Genomic DNA, 16,778 nt, shown 5'->3' with positions numbered 1-16,778 from the left:
CCCCCCGGCCCCGCTCAGTCTTTACACGCTGCCTCCCCTTCCCTGCAGCTCTTTGACTACGTGGCCGACTGTGCGGCTGATTTCATGAAGACTCGAAAGCTGGAGCACAAGAAGCTGCCGCTGGGCCTGACGTTCTCCTTCCCGTGCCAGCAGAGCAAGCTGGAGGAGGTACGCGCTGGCCCCCCGGCCGGCCCCAGGACACACTGGCCCCCGGGCCAAGGTGGAAGGGCAGTGGCTCCTTTGGACCCCTCCAGGGCTCCTGGCCACTGCCTGGAGTCTCCTAGAGCCGGGCAACACAGAGAGGTTAAAGCGCTTCCCTTGAGTCGCCCAGCCAGGACTGGGCCGAGGTACGACTCGAATCCAAGTCTTGAGGGCCAGCTCTCTGCACAGAGACGCTTTGCATTTAGGGACCCAGAACCGCAGAGACACGGCGGCTCGGCCCGGGCACCCCAGGCCGCGGGGAGCCAGGCTGGGCGCAGGGGCCTCCGGAGCCCCCCGAGACGCCCCCAAGAGGGTAACGAAGGTGGCTGTGGAAGGGGCTGAGAGAGCCAGGATCGGGAGGTCCGGCCATCCCGGCCTTCTGACGGCCCGAAACCTTCCTGCAGGGAATCCTGCTCTCATGGACTAAGAAGTTCAAGGTTCGGGGCGTGCAGGACACCGACGTGGTGGGCAGCCTGACCAGGGCTCTGAGGAGGCACCAGGTGAGGCCGGGGGCTCGCCCGGGGGGTCCTGGGGGCGGGGCGGGGCGGGCCCGGGGTGGCCGGAGGAGCGGCCGGCACGACCCCATCCCAGGGGGAGAGTCCTCGGCCTCAGGAAGCCTGGGGAGACGTCCGGCCTCCTCCTGGCTGACGGGGCGCTGGGCGGCTGGCCTTCGGGCTCCCCGGCCAGGTCCTCCGGGGGCTCCTCCGGCCTCTCTCTGAGGAAGCCCAGCGAGCCGGACGCCCCCTAGCCGAGGGCCTTGACCGCCATCGCCGCCGTCTCTCCCGCCACCAGGAAGGGGCGACCCCTTAGCCTGCCCTGCCGAGAAGGCAGAAGGCAGAGAGGGCCGGCCGTGTCCAGGGAGGCTGGAGGGCGTGTTGTGAAGGTGCCTTCTGCCCCTTCAGGACATCGACGTGGACGTGCTGGCCCTGGTCAATGACACGGTGGCCACCATGATGACGTGCGCCTACGACGACCCGCGCTGCGAAGTGGGAGTCATCATCGGTAATGGCTCTGGGGGCTCGCTTTGGGGCCGGCAGGAGCCGCTGACCAGAACCCCTCTGGGCCGGGCTTCTAGGGAGGGGAGGGACAAGCCCCCCGGGAAGGACCAGTCAGCAGGGACCCCTGGACATAGGGCTGGTCAGCAGGGACCTCTGGGCGCAGGGCTGGTCAGCAGGGACCTCTGGACACAGGGCTGGTCAGCAGGGACCTCTGGGCGCAGGGCTGGTCAGCAGGGACCTCTGGGCGCAGGGCTGAGTGGGAGATGTTCTAGGGGATGAGCCTGAGGACTGCAGAAGTCCACATGAATGTTTATTAAACCGGCTCTGGTCCAGGCTGAGACAGAGAAGGTAACTTTTGCCCTCAGGCCTTGGGAAGACAGGAAGGCACTGATGCAGGCCCGGCATGGTGGATCCAGTCGCCTTCTCCCCACGGGCTCCCCTCTGGTGGGAGGTTCAGGCAGAGGTTGGAGGGCAGCTTGGGGCACCGTGGAGGGGCCTCTTTTTCACACTTGGCCTCCATGAGAGGCTCCACCAAGCCCTTCCAGTTCTAAGATTCTGCCATCCATTGTGTATTCACCATGGTGGCCGCCTCTCCCATCCCCCCTTACTGCAGCTGCAGCCGGCTTAGACCAGCAAGGCCTTCCGCAGCTCATCCTCGGTGTCCACGGCCTCTGCTCCCTTCTCCCTTCTCCTCCCTTCTCTTTCCTTCTCCCTTCTTCTCCCTTCTCTTTCCTTCTCCCTTCTTCTCCCTTCTCCTCCCTTCTCCCTTCTCCTCCCTTCTCCCTTCTCCTCCCTTCTCTTTCCTTCTCCCTTCTTCTCCCTTCTCTTCCCTTCTCCCTTCTTCTCCCTTCTCTTCCCTTCTCCCTTCTTCTCCCTTCTTCTCCCTTCTCTTTCCTTCTCCCTTCTTCTCCCTTCTTCTCCCTTCTCCCTTCTCCCTTCTTCTCCCTTCTCCCTTCTTCTCCCTTCTCCCTTCTTTTCCCTTCTCCCTTCTTCTCCCTTCTCCCTTCTCCCTTCTCCCTTCTCTTCCCTTCTCCCTTCTTCTCCCTTCTCCTCCCTTCTCCCTTTTCCTCCCTTCTCCCTTCTGCCTTCTTCTCCCTTCTTCTCCCTTCTCCCTTCTTCTCCCTTCTCCTCCCTTCTCTTCCCTTCTCCCTTCTTCTCCCTTCTTCTCCCTTCTCCCTTCTCCCTTCTCCCTTCTCCCCCCTTCTTCTCCCTTCTCTTCCCTTCTCCCTTCTTCTCCCTTCTCCCTTCTCCCATCCGTTGTTGCCACAAAACACAGAGGCAAAGGCCAGCTCTGAGACCTCCTCGTGTCGCCGGCGTCCCTCTGGCCGCCGTCCTCCGTCCCGGCCTCGAGAACCCCAAAGGAGCTCCCCACACAGAGAAGGCGTTCATTCACGGGAGCATGTGGGGGTCCGCCGGGCTGCGCCCAGGGGGCTGCCGAGACGCTCCCGGAGGCCGGCAGCCTCCTCGGGGGTGACAAGGCTTTCTCGGTGACTCGTCCTTAGGGACCGGGACGAACGCCTGCTACATGGAGGACATGAGCCACATCGACCTGGTGGAGGGGGACGAGGGGCGGATGGCCATCAACACCGAGTGGGGAGCCTTCGGGGAGGACGGCTCCTTGGAAGACATCCGGACCGAGTTTGACAGGGAGCTCGACCTGGGCTCCATCAATCCGGGGAAGCAGCTGTGAGTGGCCGCCTTCTGGGTCCCTCTTCCCCTGAGCTGGCCTCCGGACTGGCCATTCCCCTGCCCGGCCCTGCCGAGGCGGACGTGTTCTTGGCCCTTCCAGTTTACAGAAGCCCGTTGGGCCCTCCTAGCAACCTGGGAGCTGGGGCTGGCCCTGCTTTACCTGTCCCTGGGGACTCGAACCCAGACCTTGGCCCCAGCGCTCTCCCAGTCAGCTGGAGCCAGGTGAGGAGGCCAAACTGAGGCTCAGAGGCCCGCCGGAGCCCGGGCCTGCCCTCTGCCCACTAGACCGCACTCCCCCTCCGGCTCTCGGGACGGCGTCCTCCCAGGCCTCCCCGCTCCGACCCCGCTTCGTGCTTGGCCAGAATAGCTTTCCTCACTTTCTCCGTTTGGCTCTGCCTGCTTTTGCTCCAGGATCTTCCGAGCCCAGAGTCCTGTTCAGGCATTCAGGGCTTCTTCAGGCTGCTCCCACCTTCCCTTCCGGGTTCAGCTCGAACCCTTCCCTTTCCTGGACTCGGTCCTGCCTCGCCGACCTAACCTGTGCCCTTTGCCAGGTCCCGTCTCCTCCCTCCTGCGTGCCTTTGACATCCAAGTAGCTTAATTATTAACTATATTAACGAATAAAAAATTAGTTTATTAGAAACATCACTGGGGGTGGCTGGGTAGCTCCGTGGATGGAGAGTCAGACCTGGTGTTGGGAGGTTCTGGGTTCAAATCTGACCTCAGATACTTCCTAACTGTGTGACCCTGGGCCAGTCACTTCACCCCCATGGCCTAGCTCTTGCCACTCTTCTGCCTTGGGACCAATACTCACTATTGACTCTGAGAAGGAAGGTGAGGACTACAGAAAAAAGCAAAAGCAAAATTAAACATCAGTACAACCCACTAACCTACCCTCCACCTTCCTTCTTAGAATCCGTACTGTGGATTGGCTCTGAGGCAGAAGAGCAGTAAGGGCTAGGCCACGGGGGTCAAGTGACTCGCCCAGGGTCACCCAGCCAGGAAGGTCTGAGGCCAGAGTTGAACTGTTATGGGTGGGGCGATACTGGACAGGATAGAGAAGTGGCTCAGGGACCTTTGGTGGTACAAGGGCCTGAGGGGGGTGCAGGTGGGAAGCCTCGGGGAGCACCAGGTCCCACCCAACAGTGCCCAGGAACAAGCAGCCAAGTGAGGAGCTATGAATTGGATCACACAGTCTCTGGCTGCTTCTCTGACTGCTTCTCTGGCTGCTTCTCTGACTGCTTCTCTGCTTCTCTGGCTGCTTCTCTGACTGCTTCTCTGGCTGCTTCTCTGGCTGCTTCTCTGACTGCTTCTCTGGCTGCTTCTCTGACTGCTTCTCTGGCTGCTTCTCTGCTTCTGTGGCTGCTTCTGTGGCTGCTTCTCTGGCTGCTTCTCCTGGGCTCAGATGGATGGATAAAGCTAGGGGACTAATGGATAACGCCGATGACTGCGATTTGGTTCTGCTGGAGCAACCCTTCCCTCAGACCCAAGGACAGGATTGTTGATCCTTAGGACAATAATGACTTTCACCTAAGTACAGACTTTTAAAATTTAATTGTAACAGTTCGGGGAAAGGAACAGGGTTGAAGGAAAGAAGTGCCGGGAGACCTTGGTCACGGTGCTGCTGATCGGGTCTGTCCATCGGGGCCCATCCGATAGAGGCTGTCTACTGGACGGGCTTCCCTGTCTGTGGCTCCCTGGCCAGGCCAGGCGCCTTTGGCCTTAGCCGCACTGACCGAGTCCTGATGTTATTCTTCTTTGATGCTCAGTGATGAACATATAGCACAGCTTTGTCCAGAAGCTGAGGATGTGACGAGTATTGGGCGGGATGCAGATGGCCTACCCACCACCCACCACCCAGGTCCCTTCTCAGGAACGGGAGAGTTTTGTCCCACTTCCTCTCTTTTATAGTCCTGTCAGGAACAGCTTTTTGCCCCGGCTCATGGCATCTGGCTTGGTTCTAAATTCTAAAACTGTTGGGTGTCCCTCATCCCGGTCTCCATTTTGCACGGCATGATGATATTGCAGAACCCAGAACCTCCCTTCTCCGGGCCTGGCTATCCATCCACGGAGCCACCCAGCTGCCCTGACCGTAACAGCTTTTGCATTTCTCTGACTTATTTTAGCCCCACGTGGCGACCCTCTGCCCGGGGCCCTCTCAGAGCCCAGTTTTTCTCCTGTAGATGGGGCCGTCGGGTGGCTTCACTTGGCCTTGAGTTTTCCGGTTTTCTTCATGGGTCTCGTTCTCTGTCTTCCTTCCGCTCCTTTGCACTACGGGCCGTGGAACCGTCCTCCTGGCGCTGGACGTGGAGGCTGCCCGCCGCTCGAGGCCCGCACACTCTCCATGTTCTTTTTCACGACGCTGCAGAGCAGCCCCTTTTTTTTTGGTCTTGGAGAACCCCTCGCTAGGCGTGTGCGTGCTGGGAGTCCCAAGATGAGAGCTGGTTCTCCGGGGGGGGAGCGGGGGCCGGGCGACCCTGGACGAGCTCTCAGGGCGTCGGGGCCCTCCGTCCCGGGGAGCCGGCCCCATGCCGCTGCCAGGAGACGCGTGAACTGGAACAGGGCACCGGGAAGGGCTTGTGGAGGAAGGGGCTGGTCAGGGCCCGGCACCATCTCTTCGCCTCTCCTTGAATCTTAGGTTCGAGAAGATGATTAGCGGCTTGTACATCGGGGAGCTGGTCAGACTCATCCTGCTGAAAATGACCAAGGCCGGACTCCTGTTCCGGGGCGAGAAGTCCTCGGCTCTCCACACCAAGGGCAAGATAGAGACCCGACACGTGGCTGCCATGGAGAAGTAAGAGGCGCCCTTCCAGTCTTCTCTCTCGCTCCTTCCCTTCTTCTCTCTCGCTCCTTCCTGCCTTCTCTCTCGCTCCTTCCCTTCTTCTCTCTCGCTCCTTCCCGCCTTCTCTCTCGCTCCTTCCTGCCTTCTCTCTCGCTCCTTCCCGCCTTCTCTCTCGCTCCTTCCCTTCTTCTCTCTCGCTCCTTCCTGCCTTCTCTCTCGCTCCTTCCCTCCCGTCTTCTCTCTCGCTCCTTCCCGTCTTCTCTCTCGCTCCTTCCCGTCTTCTCTCTCACTCCTTCCTGCCTTCTCTCTCGCTCCTTCCCTCCCTTCTTCTCTCTCGCTCCTTCCCTTCTTCTCTCTCGCTCCTTCCCTCCCTTCTTCTCTCTCTCCTTCCCTCCCTTCTTCTCTCTCGCTCCTTCCTGCCTTCTCTCTCGCTCCTTCCCGCCTTCTCTCTCGCTCCTTCCCTTCTTCTCTCTCGCTCCTTCCTGCCTTCTCTCTCGCTCCTTCCCTCCCGTCTTCTCTCTCGCTCCTTCCCGTCTTCTCTCTCGCTCCTTCCCGTCTTCTCTCTCACTCCTTCCTGCCTTCTCTCTCGCTCCTTCCCTCCCTTCTTCTCTCTCGCTCCTTCCCTTCTTCTCTCTCGCTCCTTCCCTCCCTTCTTCTCTCTCGCTCCTTCCCGTCTTCTCTCTCGCTCCTTCCCTCCCGTCTTCTCTCTCGCTCCTTCCCTCCCGTCTTCTCTCTCGCTCCTTCCTGCCTTCTCTCTCGCTCCTTCCCTCCCGTCTTCTCTCTCGCCCCTTCCCGCCTTCTCTCTCGCTCCTTCCCTTCTTCTCTCTCACCCCTTCCCGCCTTCTCTCTCGCTCCTTCCCGTCTTCTCTCTCACTCCTTCCCGTCTTCTCTCTCACTCCTTCCTGCCTTCTCTCTCGCTCCTTCCCTCCCTTCTTCTCTCTCGCTCCTTCCCTCCTGATTCTAGTACCAGAAGGATTGGGTCAGGAAGGCACCCATCGCCTCGGCCATTCTTCTTGCGTACCGAGCGAGGCTGCTTTCTGGAAATGTGCCCATTTAGAGGTCCACTAACCACGTAGGGAGGCGAGGGAGCTCCTGGGTTCCAATCCAACCTCGGACACCTCTGAACTTTGTGACCCTGGCCGAGTCACTGAACCCAAACTGCCAAGCCCCCACCACTCCTCCACCTTGGAACTGGTACTTGGAACTGGTTCTAAGATGGAAGTTAAGGGCGTAAAAAAGAACCGCGTAACAGCGGGCCTCTCCAGCTGAATTTTATTTTTAAAGCGGTTCTGTGCCCATTTGCTGGGTGTGAGGGGTACCCCGGAATCCTTTGTGTGAGCCCCGTATTCCTCTGATGGTCGGAGCGTTAAATGCTTTTTCATGTGATCCTGAATAATGTGTTTTTCTTTTTTTGAAAATGATTCCCAGTCTGGGAAATGAGGCTCCTTCTCTGAGTGTGTGCCAGTTATTCTGGATTTTTTGTGTCAGACTTTGTCAGACGGGCTGGTCGCTGGGCCTTTTCCCCACAAGTTGTTTGGGTTTGAGTTGGTTTTTTCCCCAAGATTTCCCTTTACACTTGCTTGTGGTTGGCAGAGTATTTTTGTCATCAAGTCTGTTCCTGTTTCCAGTCATCTTTCCATTTGGATATTTTCTTCTCTATTAAGGATACATTTTCTTCCATTTTAAAAAAAGGATTCATTGGAACAGAGCAGCCGGTGCGGTGCCAGGTGGGGCTCTCGGCTTGTTGGGGGGCCTCGTCCCTCCCCGGGGCTTCCTGGGGTTTCTGCTGAACGGCGATGGGAGGCAGATGCTGGCTTCTCTATTTCCCATCAGCATCCCTGGGCGGGGGGTGTCACTTCTGGTCTCCCAGCCTCCCTCATCTGGACGCCCCCAGGGCCACCGACAGAGTCCGGAGGGACCTCAGGGGCCACCGAGCCAGGACGAAGGCTCAGTGACCAACCCAAGGTCACACAGCGAGGGAGTGTCTGAGGCAGGATTTGAACGCGGGCTTCCTGCCTCCTAGTCCAGAGCTCTCCCTATTGGGCCCCCTAGAAGGGCGATAGCTGCCTCGTGCTGGAGGGCTTGCAAAGTCCTCCCCTCGCGGCCACCCTGGGAGGCTCCTCCTCTGGGAGTTTCCATCCCTCTCCTGTTTTAGGAGGGATGGAAGGGCTGGACGATGGGGTTAAGTGACTTGGCCAGCGAGGAAATGGTGGAGGCTAGATTTGAACCCAGGACCTCCCGTCTCCAGGCCTGGCGCTCTCTCTGTTGAACCACCCAGCAGCCCCCGTTCTCATCCCCATTTTACAGATGAGCAAACCAAGGCTCAGAGAGGGAGTCCGTCCCCAAGGTCGCCAGGCCCAGGCCGAAAGGCCGAGAGCCCGGATCCTGCCCGCGGCCCCTCCCCGGACCTGGGGCAGCCCCTGACCTTTGTTCCCTCGGCCGGCCAGGTACAAGGAGGGGCTGCAGAACACCAGAGAGATCCTGAGCGAGCTGGGCCTGGAGCCCTCCGAAGAAGACTGCCTGGCGGTCCAGCACGTCTGCACCATCGTGTCCTTCCGATCGGCCAACCTCTGCGCCGCCGCCCTGGCCGCCATCCTGAACCGCCTGCGGGAGAACAGGAGGCTGACCCGGCTCAGGACCACCGTGGGGATGGACGGCACGCTCTACAAGACCCACCCCCAGTAAGGGGCGCCCCTGCCGCCCTGCCACCCGGCCGTGCCCGGCGGCCTGCCCGCTGCGTGCCAGCCTTGCCCACCCCGACTGTGCCCGGCGGCCTGCCCTGCCCACCCCAGCCGTGCCCAGCATCCTGCCCGCTGCGTGCCAGCCCTGCCCACCCCAGCTGTGCCCAACGGCCTGCCCACTGCGTGCCAGCCCTGCCCACCCCAGCCGTGCCCAGCATCCTGCCCACTGCGTGCCAGCCCTGGCTCCGCCGCTCACCACCGTGGCCCTCGGCTTCCCCATCTCTAACATGCCCTCTTGGGCCGCTGCAGGCAGAGTCCTGGGAAAGGCGGCAGGCTCTGGACTGGCTTCCGTTGTTGCAGCCTCTGGCTGGGAGGGTGCTGGCCCGGCCAGTGCCGGTGCCGGTGCCGGTGCCGGAGGACGTGGGCTCGCAGGCCCACCAGGCTTGGTCTCGGGGCTCGGCACCCTCAGCCTCACGGCCCCCCCTTGCCCTCCTCTCCAGGTACCCAAAGCGCTTGCACAAAGTGGTCAGGAAGCTGGTCCCCAACTGCGACGTCCGGTTCCTCCTCTCCGAGAGCGGCAGTGCCAAGGGGGCGGCCATGGTGACCGCCGTGGCCGCTCGGGTGCAGGCCCAGAGGAAGGTGATCGACGAGGTGCTGGCCCTGTTCCAGCTGACCCGGGAGCACCTGGTGAGCGTGAAGAACAAGATGAGGGCCGAGATGGAGTACGGGCTGAAGAAGGAGACGCAGCCGCTGGCCACGGTGAAGATGCTGCCCACCTACGTGTGCGCCATGCCGGACGGCACAGGTAGGGCGCGCCGCCCCCGCGGGGACCCCCCACGCCTGCCCGGCCCGGCCAAGAGGAGGGGGCTGGGCCAGGGCCTCCCCCTGTTTACGTGGGTTGGTAGAAGGGGAGAGAGAAGAGGGCGAGGGACGACCTCCGCGGGTGAGATCCCGGCTTCGCACCCTAAAGTAGACCTTTACGTCCTCATTTACACTTCCACGGCGAACCCCGCGAGAGGGAACGAAATGGCGGCTGCGTCTCCAAACAGCCCCCGGCCGGCTCTAACCCGCGTATGTAAAACATAGCAGCGTTTGATTGTGAACAAGGAGAGCCGGACAGCGCTCTGTGCCGGGGGCCAGGAGGACCCGGAGAGGCGCGTCGCGGTCTGGAGAAAGTCTCAGGACGGGAAGAGAACGAGGGGCGGCCCAGAGCCTCCGCGTGGCCCAGCACCGTGTGGGAGACGGCAGGCTGGCGGTCAAGGCTGGAACGGCCGTTAGAGAGACCCCCAGATTCTGTACTTATTGCAGTGGGAAGATCTCCAGCTCTGAAATCAGAAGCTCTGGGTTCAAATTCTGTGACCCTCCTATCAAGTGAGGAGGTTGATGAGAGTCTCCGGCTGTCATCGTGACGCTGGATCTGATGCACATTTTTTTCTTTTTAAACTCCTCACCTCCGTCTTGGAGTCAATACTGTGTACTGGCTCCAAGGCAGAAGAGTGGTAAGGGTAGGCAATGGGGGTCAAGTGACTTGCCCAGGGTCACACAGCTGGGAAGTGGCTGAGGCTGGACTTGAACCCAGGACCTCCCGTCTCTAGGCTTGGCTCTCCATCCACAGAGCTACCCAGCTGCCCCCTCTGATGCACATTTGCACCCCAAGAAGCAGCGGGGCGTCGAGGAATAGAAAGAAGCCAGTCTTGACTCCGGGAGGCCCAAGTTCCTATCCGGCCTGCGATGCCTCGTGGCTGGGCCAGGCCCCAGGAGGACTCCGCCGTCTTCTAGTGCCGGCCCGGAAGTCCCGACGCCGAGGAAGCCACAGACCCAGCTTTGAACACAACAGCCAGACGGACCCCGGGCTGTGCGGACGTCTGCCTCGGACCCGTCTCCAGGGTCACTCGAGATCTCCGGCCCATCATTTCCTCCCGGCCTCGGTGCCCTCCTGAGTCCCTCCCGGCCGTGGTCCCAAGAATGGACTTCGGGGAGGCTGATTTCTGCCGTCCGGGCGCCCTCTGCTGGCAAAGACCAAACCCCTCCCTGACGTTGAATTCGGTCTGTCCAGTCTCCGGCCTCCATGGCTGGGGGCGCCTCTGGCCCGGTGCTGCGTCAGAAATCTGCCTATGAGGGGCAGCCGGGGGGCTCGATGGAGGGAGCCGCGCTGGAGTCAAGAGGACCGAGTTCAGGTGTGGCCTCAGCCACTTCCTAGCTGGGTGACCCTGGACAAGTCACTCGCCCCACTGCCTGGCCCTGCTTCTGCTTCACACAGATGAGCCTTTTCTTTGCTTTCGGTGCTGGAAGCTCTGGAGTCCGGCCACTTCCTGGCAGGGGGGAGGAGCCTCGGGGGACCCCCATTCACCTAGCTTTGGATCCCCAGGAAAGAGCGGCCCCCCGACACCCCGGTTTTCTTCCCGCAGAGAAGGGCAAATACCTGGCCCTGGATCTGGGGGGCACCAATTTCCGGGTCCTGCTGGTGAAGATCGGGAGCGGGCGGCGGTCGGTGAGGATGTACAACAAGATCTTCGCCATCCCGCTGGAGATCATGCAGGGCACGGGGGAAGAGGTAACTCCACGCGCCTTCGGGGGGCCGCGCCGGGGGGCCTCCGCGTGACCCCGTCCGTCCCTCTCCCGACAGCTCTTTGACCACATCGTGCAGTGCATCGCCGACTTCCTGGACTACATGGGCATCAAGGGGGCCAGCAGGCTTCCTCTGGGCTTCACCTTCTCTTTCCCCTGCAAGCAGAACAGCCTGGATAAGGTAAGGCGGCGGCCCTTCCTTCCCCCTCGGGAGGCTCCCCAGGCCTCGGGGACGCGTCCGTCTTATCGCCCCTCCTGGAGCTGGGGGCCCCCTGCCCCAGAGGCCCTCCCCCCCTCCTCTTTCTCTTGGGCGTCCCCCCGGCTCTGGTGCGCTCGGCCAGCCCCCTCCTCAGACGAGTCCGTACCTTCCCCCTCTGTCGGGGCGTCTGTCCTTCCGGGCAGCCTCAGACAGTGGATTCTGCTCCTCCACGGCCTCTGGCCATCCCCCCTCTGCAGCCCGGTCAGGCTGTTGCCCCGGAGCACTGCCGCGGCTCTCAGGCTCTCAGACTCGGGGTGGGGGGCTCCCCTTTCCCAGGCCACCCTCCCAGCGTGGAGTTTAGGGAGCTCCTCGCGATCCGGCCCTCAGCCATCGAGGCCACGACGAGCCACACGGGCCTGGGGGTGACGGGCGGACGCTCGGTGGTTCCCATCCGCTTCTTGACTTCTTTTTCAGGGGATCCTCGTGGAATGGACCAAAGGGTTCAAAGCCACAGACTGTGAGGGGGAAGATGTCGTGGACATGCTCAGGGAAGCCATTAAGAGAAGAAACGTAGGTGACGGGGCTCCTGGTGCGCCTCCTCTGCCCCCCTCAGCCCCCCAACTCTCCAAGGCCCCCATTCCCCGAGTGCCTCCGGCCTAGGTCCATCCCTGGGCACGGGGCCGAGATGGGGCTCACTGCAAACCCCTCGTGCCGTAGGAATTTGAACTGGACATCGTAGCGGTCCTCAACGACACGGTGGGCACCATGATGACGTGCGCCTACGAAGACCCGGCCTGCGAGATCGGCCTTATCGCAGGTGAGCCGCTTCCCGCTCGCCGCAGCCGGTCCGGCGGCTTGGCTCGGTGCCTCCTGCCCGGGCCTGGAAGGTAAAGGGTTTGGTGCGGTCTCTGGGCTGCCTCCAGGGCCTACATGAGGCCATTTGGCCCAGGGCAGGGCATTGACCTCTCTGAGCCTTGGTTTCCTCCTCTGTAAAATGGGGTAAGTCATACCCGGCCACCCTAAGGCTATTGTGAAGAAGGTGGCTTGTGAATCTTTAGAGCTGGATAGATGTGTGGTTGTTGTATAATTGTACAGGGAGAAACTGAGGCACAGAAGATAATGTGCCCAGCGCTGGATGGCCTAGAAGTAAGGCAGCCAAGACCAGGGTCTGAGATCTGGTTCTTAATCCCAGCCGTGCCTGTCTCTTGTCAGGGACCATTTAGACCAGAGGCTCTTCCTAGGAGGTCTGTGGGCTGGTTTAGATGGATGGATGGATGGAAAGATGGATAGATAAGAGGATAAATAGATCAATGGATAGATGGACAGATAGATGGAAAGATGGAAGGACAGGTGGATAGATAGATAAGAGGATAGATAAAGAGAAATGAATAGATGATAGATGAATGGGTAGATAAATAGATTACTGCATAGACTGATGAATAGATGAATGGATAGACAGATGGAAAGATAGATTGATGAATGGATACATAGATGGATACATGGATGGGTGGATGGGTAGATAGATAAAAGGATAGAGAAATAGAGAAATGAATAGATGATAGATGAATGGATAGATGAATGGATGGACAGACAGATAGATGGATGGATAGATGGACAAATAGATAAGAGGATAGAGAAATAGAGAAATGAATAGATGGTAGATGAATGGATAGATGGACAGATGGGTAGACAGAACTATTCCAATGGAATTGGTTTCCTTTGTAATCCTCCGTATTTTATTTCATGCCTATAAAAGCGTGATTTGGAGAAAGGATCCAGAGGCTTCCTAGGCTGCCAAAGGGGTCCAGGACACAGGAAAGATGACGGACCCGAGTCTTAGGTGAAAAGGTGCCTCTTGTGCGGGGGGAAATGTTGGCTTGGGAGTCGGAGGACCCAGATTCAGGGCCTGCTTTTGTCATTTGTTATCTCTGTGAACTGGGCAAGTCACTTTGCTCCTCTCGAACTCCGAATCCTCCTCTGTGACACAAGGGGTGGCCTCGATGGCTTCTGAGATTCCTTCCGGGTCTCCATCTTTGTCCCTTCTAGTCTTCCTTGCTCTTAAGGGAGGAGAAAAACAATGCAATTCAGTGGGGAGGTATGAATTGCCTTCTCTGTGCAAGGCCTCAAGGATATGAGAAAACAAAACACACACACTCATACTTGTACCCACACTCACACACTCTCACCCCCATGCACACTCACACGCACACTCACACACTCACACACTTACACACTCACACGCACACTTACACACTCACACACACTTAGAACAATGAACTTGCAATCAGGATCTGAGCAGGTGCCTCAGAATTCCAGAATTCATTGGATTTCCTGTTCTAGCCTGTCCCTAACCTTTATGTGCCTTTGAAGGGAGGAAGTGGAGGCCGACCAGGACACTGACTAATCCAGCCGCCTCTGTTCGTGGCGGGGGGTGGCTGAGGTCCCCCAGGACACCCCCAGATCCTCTTCCTGCCACCCCACAAATAGTGTCTCTTCATTCATCATTAAAAATTAAAAGAGTAGCTCAGTGGCTCAATGGATAGAGTCAGGCCTAGAGACAGGAGGTCCTGGGTTCAAATCTGCCCTCAGACACTTCCCAGCTCTGTGACTCCGGGTAAGTCAGCCTCCGTCGCCTTCTGCCCTGGGACCAAAAGGCAGCGTTGATGCGACGTGTCCGGGTTTAAACAAACTAGACGACTGTCTGACCCAGACCTCGGCCTGCAGCAGGACCACACCAGATCCTCTCCTTCAGCTCCTTCTTGTCTTTTTTACCAGACCTTCTTCCGCTGGTTTCCTAACTGGCTTCCGTCTCTCTCCTCTCCCTCCTCCTGTCCTCCCCTGAAGGCCAGGCCTGACCGGCGCTCCTCTCCCCAAGAACATTCTCTGGCTCCCTATTTGTGTCCAGGAGGAAAGACAAGCTCCTCCTGTGATGGCACGAGAGGGGAGGAGGCTGAAGAAGGGAAGCAGCCTCCTCCCACCCCCCTGGAGCCCGAGGATGGGCCTCTTCCCTTGTTCTGAGCTCCGGGCGCTTTCCAACCCTCCTGAAGAGCCTCCGAGGCTCCTTCCAACCCAAATGGCGGCTCGCCGTCATGGCCGCGTCCGTGTTCCCGCTCAGGCACTCTCAGCGCTGGGCTCAAAGCCAAATAGAAGCGGGGGGCCCCGGGCTGCAGGAGTCCCCGAGCTGCTGAGTGACTTGGAAAACCGCCCACCGGCCGTATCCGCGTCACCCGTGCTTATTTCTGTGTTAAACGTTGCCCTCTTGGGTTCTTGGCTGGTTTTAAGCCTTCTCTTCTGTGTCAGAATGGCGAGGGCGAGGCCAGGGGTGAAGTGACTCACCCAGGGCCACACAGCTAGGACGGGTCTGAGGCCAGACTGGAACTCAGGACCTCCCCATCATGCTCCGGAGAGCACCAGGCTCGGCGCAGGAAAGGCCAAGTCCGGCCGGCTAGTGGGTGCGTTTAGGACCGGCCTGACTCCATGCGGGGATCCGTCCGGTGGGCCGACGCCGGCTCAGAGCGGGGAACGCCGGGCCGCAGCAGCTTCGCTTTCCTTCCAGGAACAGGCAGCAACGTGTGCTACATGGAAGAGATGCGGAACATCGAGCTGGTGGAAGGCGATGAGGGGAACATGTGCATCAACACCGAGTGGGGGGGATTCGGGGACAACGGCTGCCTGGACGAGATCCGGACCCAGTACGACGCCGAAGTGGACGAGGGCTCGCTGAATCCTGGCAAGCAGAGGCAAGCCGACTTTACCGCCCCCCCTGCAAGAATAAAGGGGACGGGGGGGGGGCAGCTGGGCAGCTTAGGGTGTGGAGAGCCGGGCCAGCACGCCCCGAGGTCCTGCTTCCAATCCTGGCTGGGTGACCTTGGGCAAGCCACGTAACCCCCATCACCCAGCACTTACTGCTTGTCTGCCCTGGAACCAGTATGCAGTATTGACTCTAAGAGGGAAGGTTTGCTTATTTAATTTAATAATTTTTAAAATTTTAACCAAAACATTTTTAATTAAAAATTTGAAATGTATTCAAATTTTATTTAATTTGTATTTAATTTAAAATATTTAATATATTTTAAAAAGTTTATTTAAAGCGATTTATTAAAAATACATAAAATAAAGAGGAGGCTAGGGTGGAGCAGGGGAAAGAATACAGGAGCGGGTTTTAATCCTGACTGCTATTTATTTATTTCGGGGGAACCTTTAGCAAATCATTTAGTCTCCCTGTAAAATGAGGGAGGTTGGGTTAGAAGGTTGGCTTCTTAGGCCTCCTCCAGCCCCAAATCTATAAGCTTAAGGTCCAGCAACTGAAATGAGCCTAGAGTTCAAAAATTCAATGACTTATTCCCTTCCCCAGCAAAGCAAACCTTAATGTCTTGGGCAACAAAAGGAGATTGTCCTTCCATTCATTAAAAAAAAAACCAATCTGTATGGGAATCAACATATTTTTCTTTATTGTGATAGCATTTATTTGAAACCACAAGCTAACACGATATGTAATGAATAAACATTAGACACTTTGCCACTAAGAGCAGGGGAAAAGCGGGGCTGTGCAGACCTTGCAGTAGCAATAAGGAAAGGACAAGAAAGGAAGGGGTTAAGTGCTAGTCAAGAAGGGATTTACAAATCTCTTCTCCATGTATTTTATATCCTCCAGAAAGTCCAGAGACTCAATAAAGACATTTGAGATAACGGATTGGCTTTCCCCCACAAATGCCATCCAACTCTGATGCCTTACCAGAGAAAGGAGATGTCTCAGAGTTTTTAAAGGCTATGTATGCCAACAGAATGGGAGCTTGGAGGGGGTCCTCCTCCTAAGGTGGAAGGGCTCTGAGTATGGGCAGCTTATGAGAGAGAGGGAGACAGACAGACAGACAGACCACAAATGCCAATGCATAACTCAGCTTCATTGTTTTTCAGTCGTGTCTGGCTCTTTGTGACTTCATTTGGAGTTTTCTTGGCAAGACACTGGAGTAGTTTGCCATTTCCCTCTCCAGCTCATCTTACAGATGAGGAAACGGAGGCAAACAGGGTGAAGTGACTTGCCCAGGGTCACACAGCTAGGAAGTGTCTGAGGCCAGATTCAAACCCCAGATTAAGTTCACATCATGTTTCATCATGACCTGATTAACAAACCCCCTTGCTCCTGTTTATGCCTCTGTGAAATAGGTATGAGAAGATGACCAGCGGCATGTACCTTGGGGAAATCGTGAGGCAGATTTTGATCGACCTGACCAAGCACGGACTCTTGTTTCGAGGGCAGATTTCGGAACGGCTCAGGACCAGAGGCATATTTGAAACCAAGTTCCTGTCTCAGATTGAAAGGTAAGGAATGCCCTGCTCACGCAGCACCTTCTAGGCTCAGCCTAATAACTCAGGCTAACACCAGCCTACCTGGGCCCTAGAGAAGGGCTGCAGTCAGGAGTGGTGAGAGAGGGGGATATTGTGCCTCTGGGGTTGTCGTTCAGGGCTCTTCCAAAAGAACATCTCCTCTTGTTGCCTCTGATGGACTTGTTTTTAATGCGTATCATTAATAACAAAAATAACTTGTAGTTTTATTTTTATTTTTTTTTTATTTTTATTTTTTAACATTTATTAATATTCATTTTTAACATGGTTACATGATTCATGCTCCACCTTTCCCCTTCAACCCCCCCCCCAACCCC

At 57.9% G+C, this 16,778-nt stretch overlaps 1 protein-coding gene across 1 annotated transcript in view; it reads left to right on the top strand.

Annotated features, from left to right (window-relative positions):
* Nucleotides 1-16,778, top strand: part of LOC123234410 (hexokinase HKDC1-like) — a 52,242-nt gene that overhangs the window by 11,301 nt on the left and 24,163 nt on the right. Inside the window, exons 2-14 of the mRNA XM_044660313.1 lie at nt 49-168; nt 606-701; nt 1,104-1,203; nt 2,702-2,885; nt 5,524-5,679; nt 8,115-8,348; nt 8,849-9,153; nt 10,757-10,902; nt 10,975-11,097; nt 11,590-11,685; nt 11,833-11,932; nt 14,672-14,855; nt 16,282-16,437. Of these exons, the coding sequence (XP_044516248.1) occupies nt 49-168; nt 606-701; nt 1,104-1,203; nt 2,702-2,885; nt 5,524-5,679; nt 8,115-8,348; nt 8,849-9,153; nt 10,757-10,902; nt 10,975-11,097; nt 11,590-11,685; nt 11,833-11,932; nt 14,672-14,855; nt 16,282-16,437 (2,000 nt within the window). The remainder of the gene's footprint in view (nt 1-48; nt 169-605; nt 702-1,103; nt 1,204-2,701; nt 2,886-5,523; nt 5,680-8,114; nt 8,349-8,848; nt 9,154-10,756; nt 10,903-10,974; nt 11,098-11,589; nt 11,686-11,832; nt 11,933-14,671; nt 14,856-16,281; nt 16,438-16,778) is intronic.

The sequence above is a fragment of the Gracilinanus agilis genome, chromosome 2 (assembly GCF_016433145.1).
Source record: "Gracilinanus agilis isolate LMUSP501 chromosome 2, AgileGrace, whole genome shotgun sequence".
NCBI classification, from domain to species: Eukaryota; Metazoa; Chordata; class Mammalia; order Didelphimorphia; family Didelphidae; genus Gracilinanus; species Gracilinanus agilis.
This window is presented reverse-complemented; position numbering and strand designations above follow the sequence as displayed.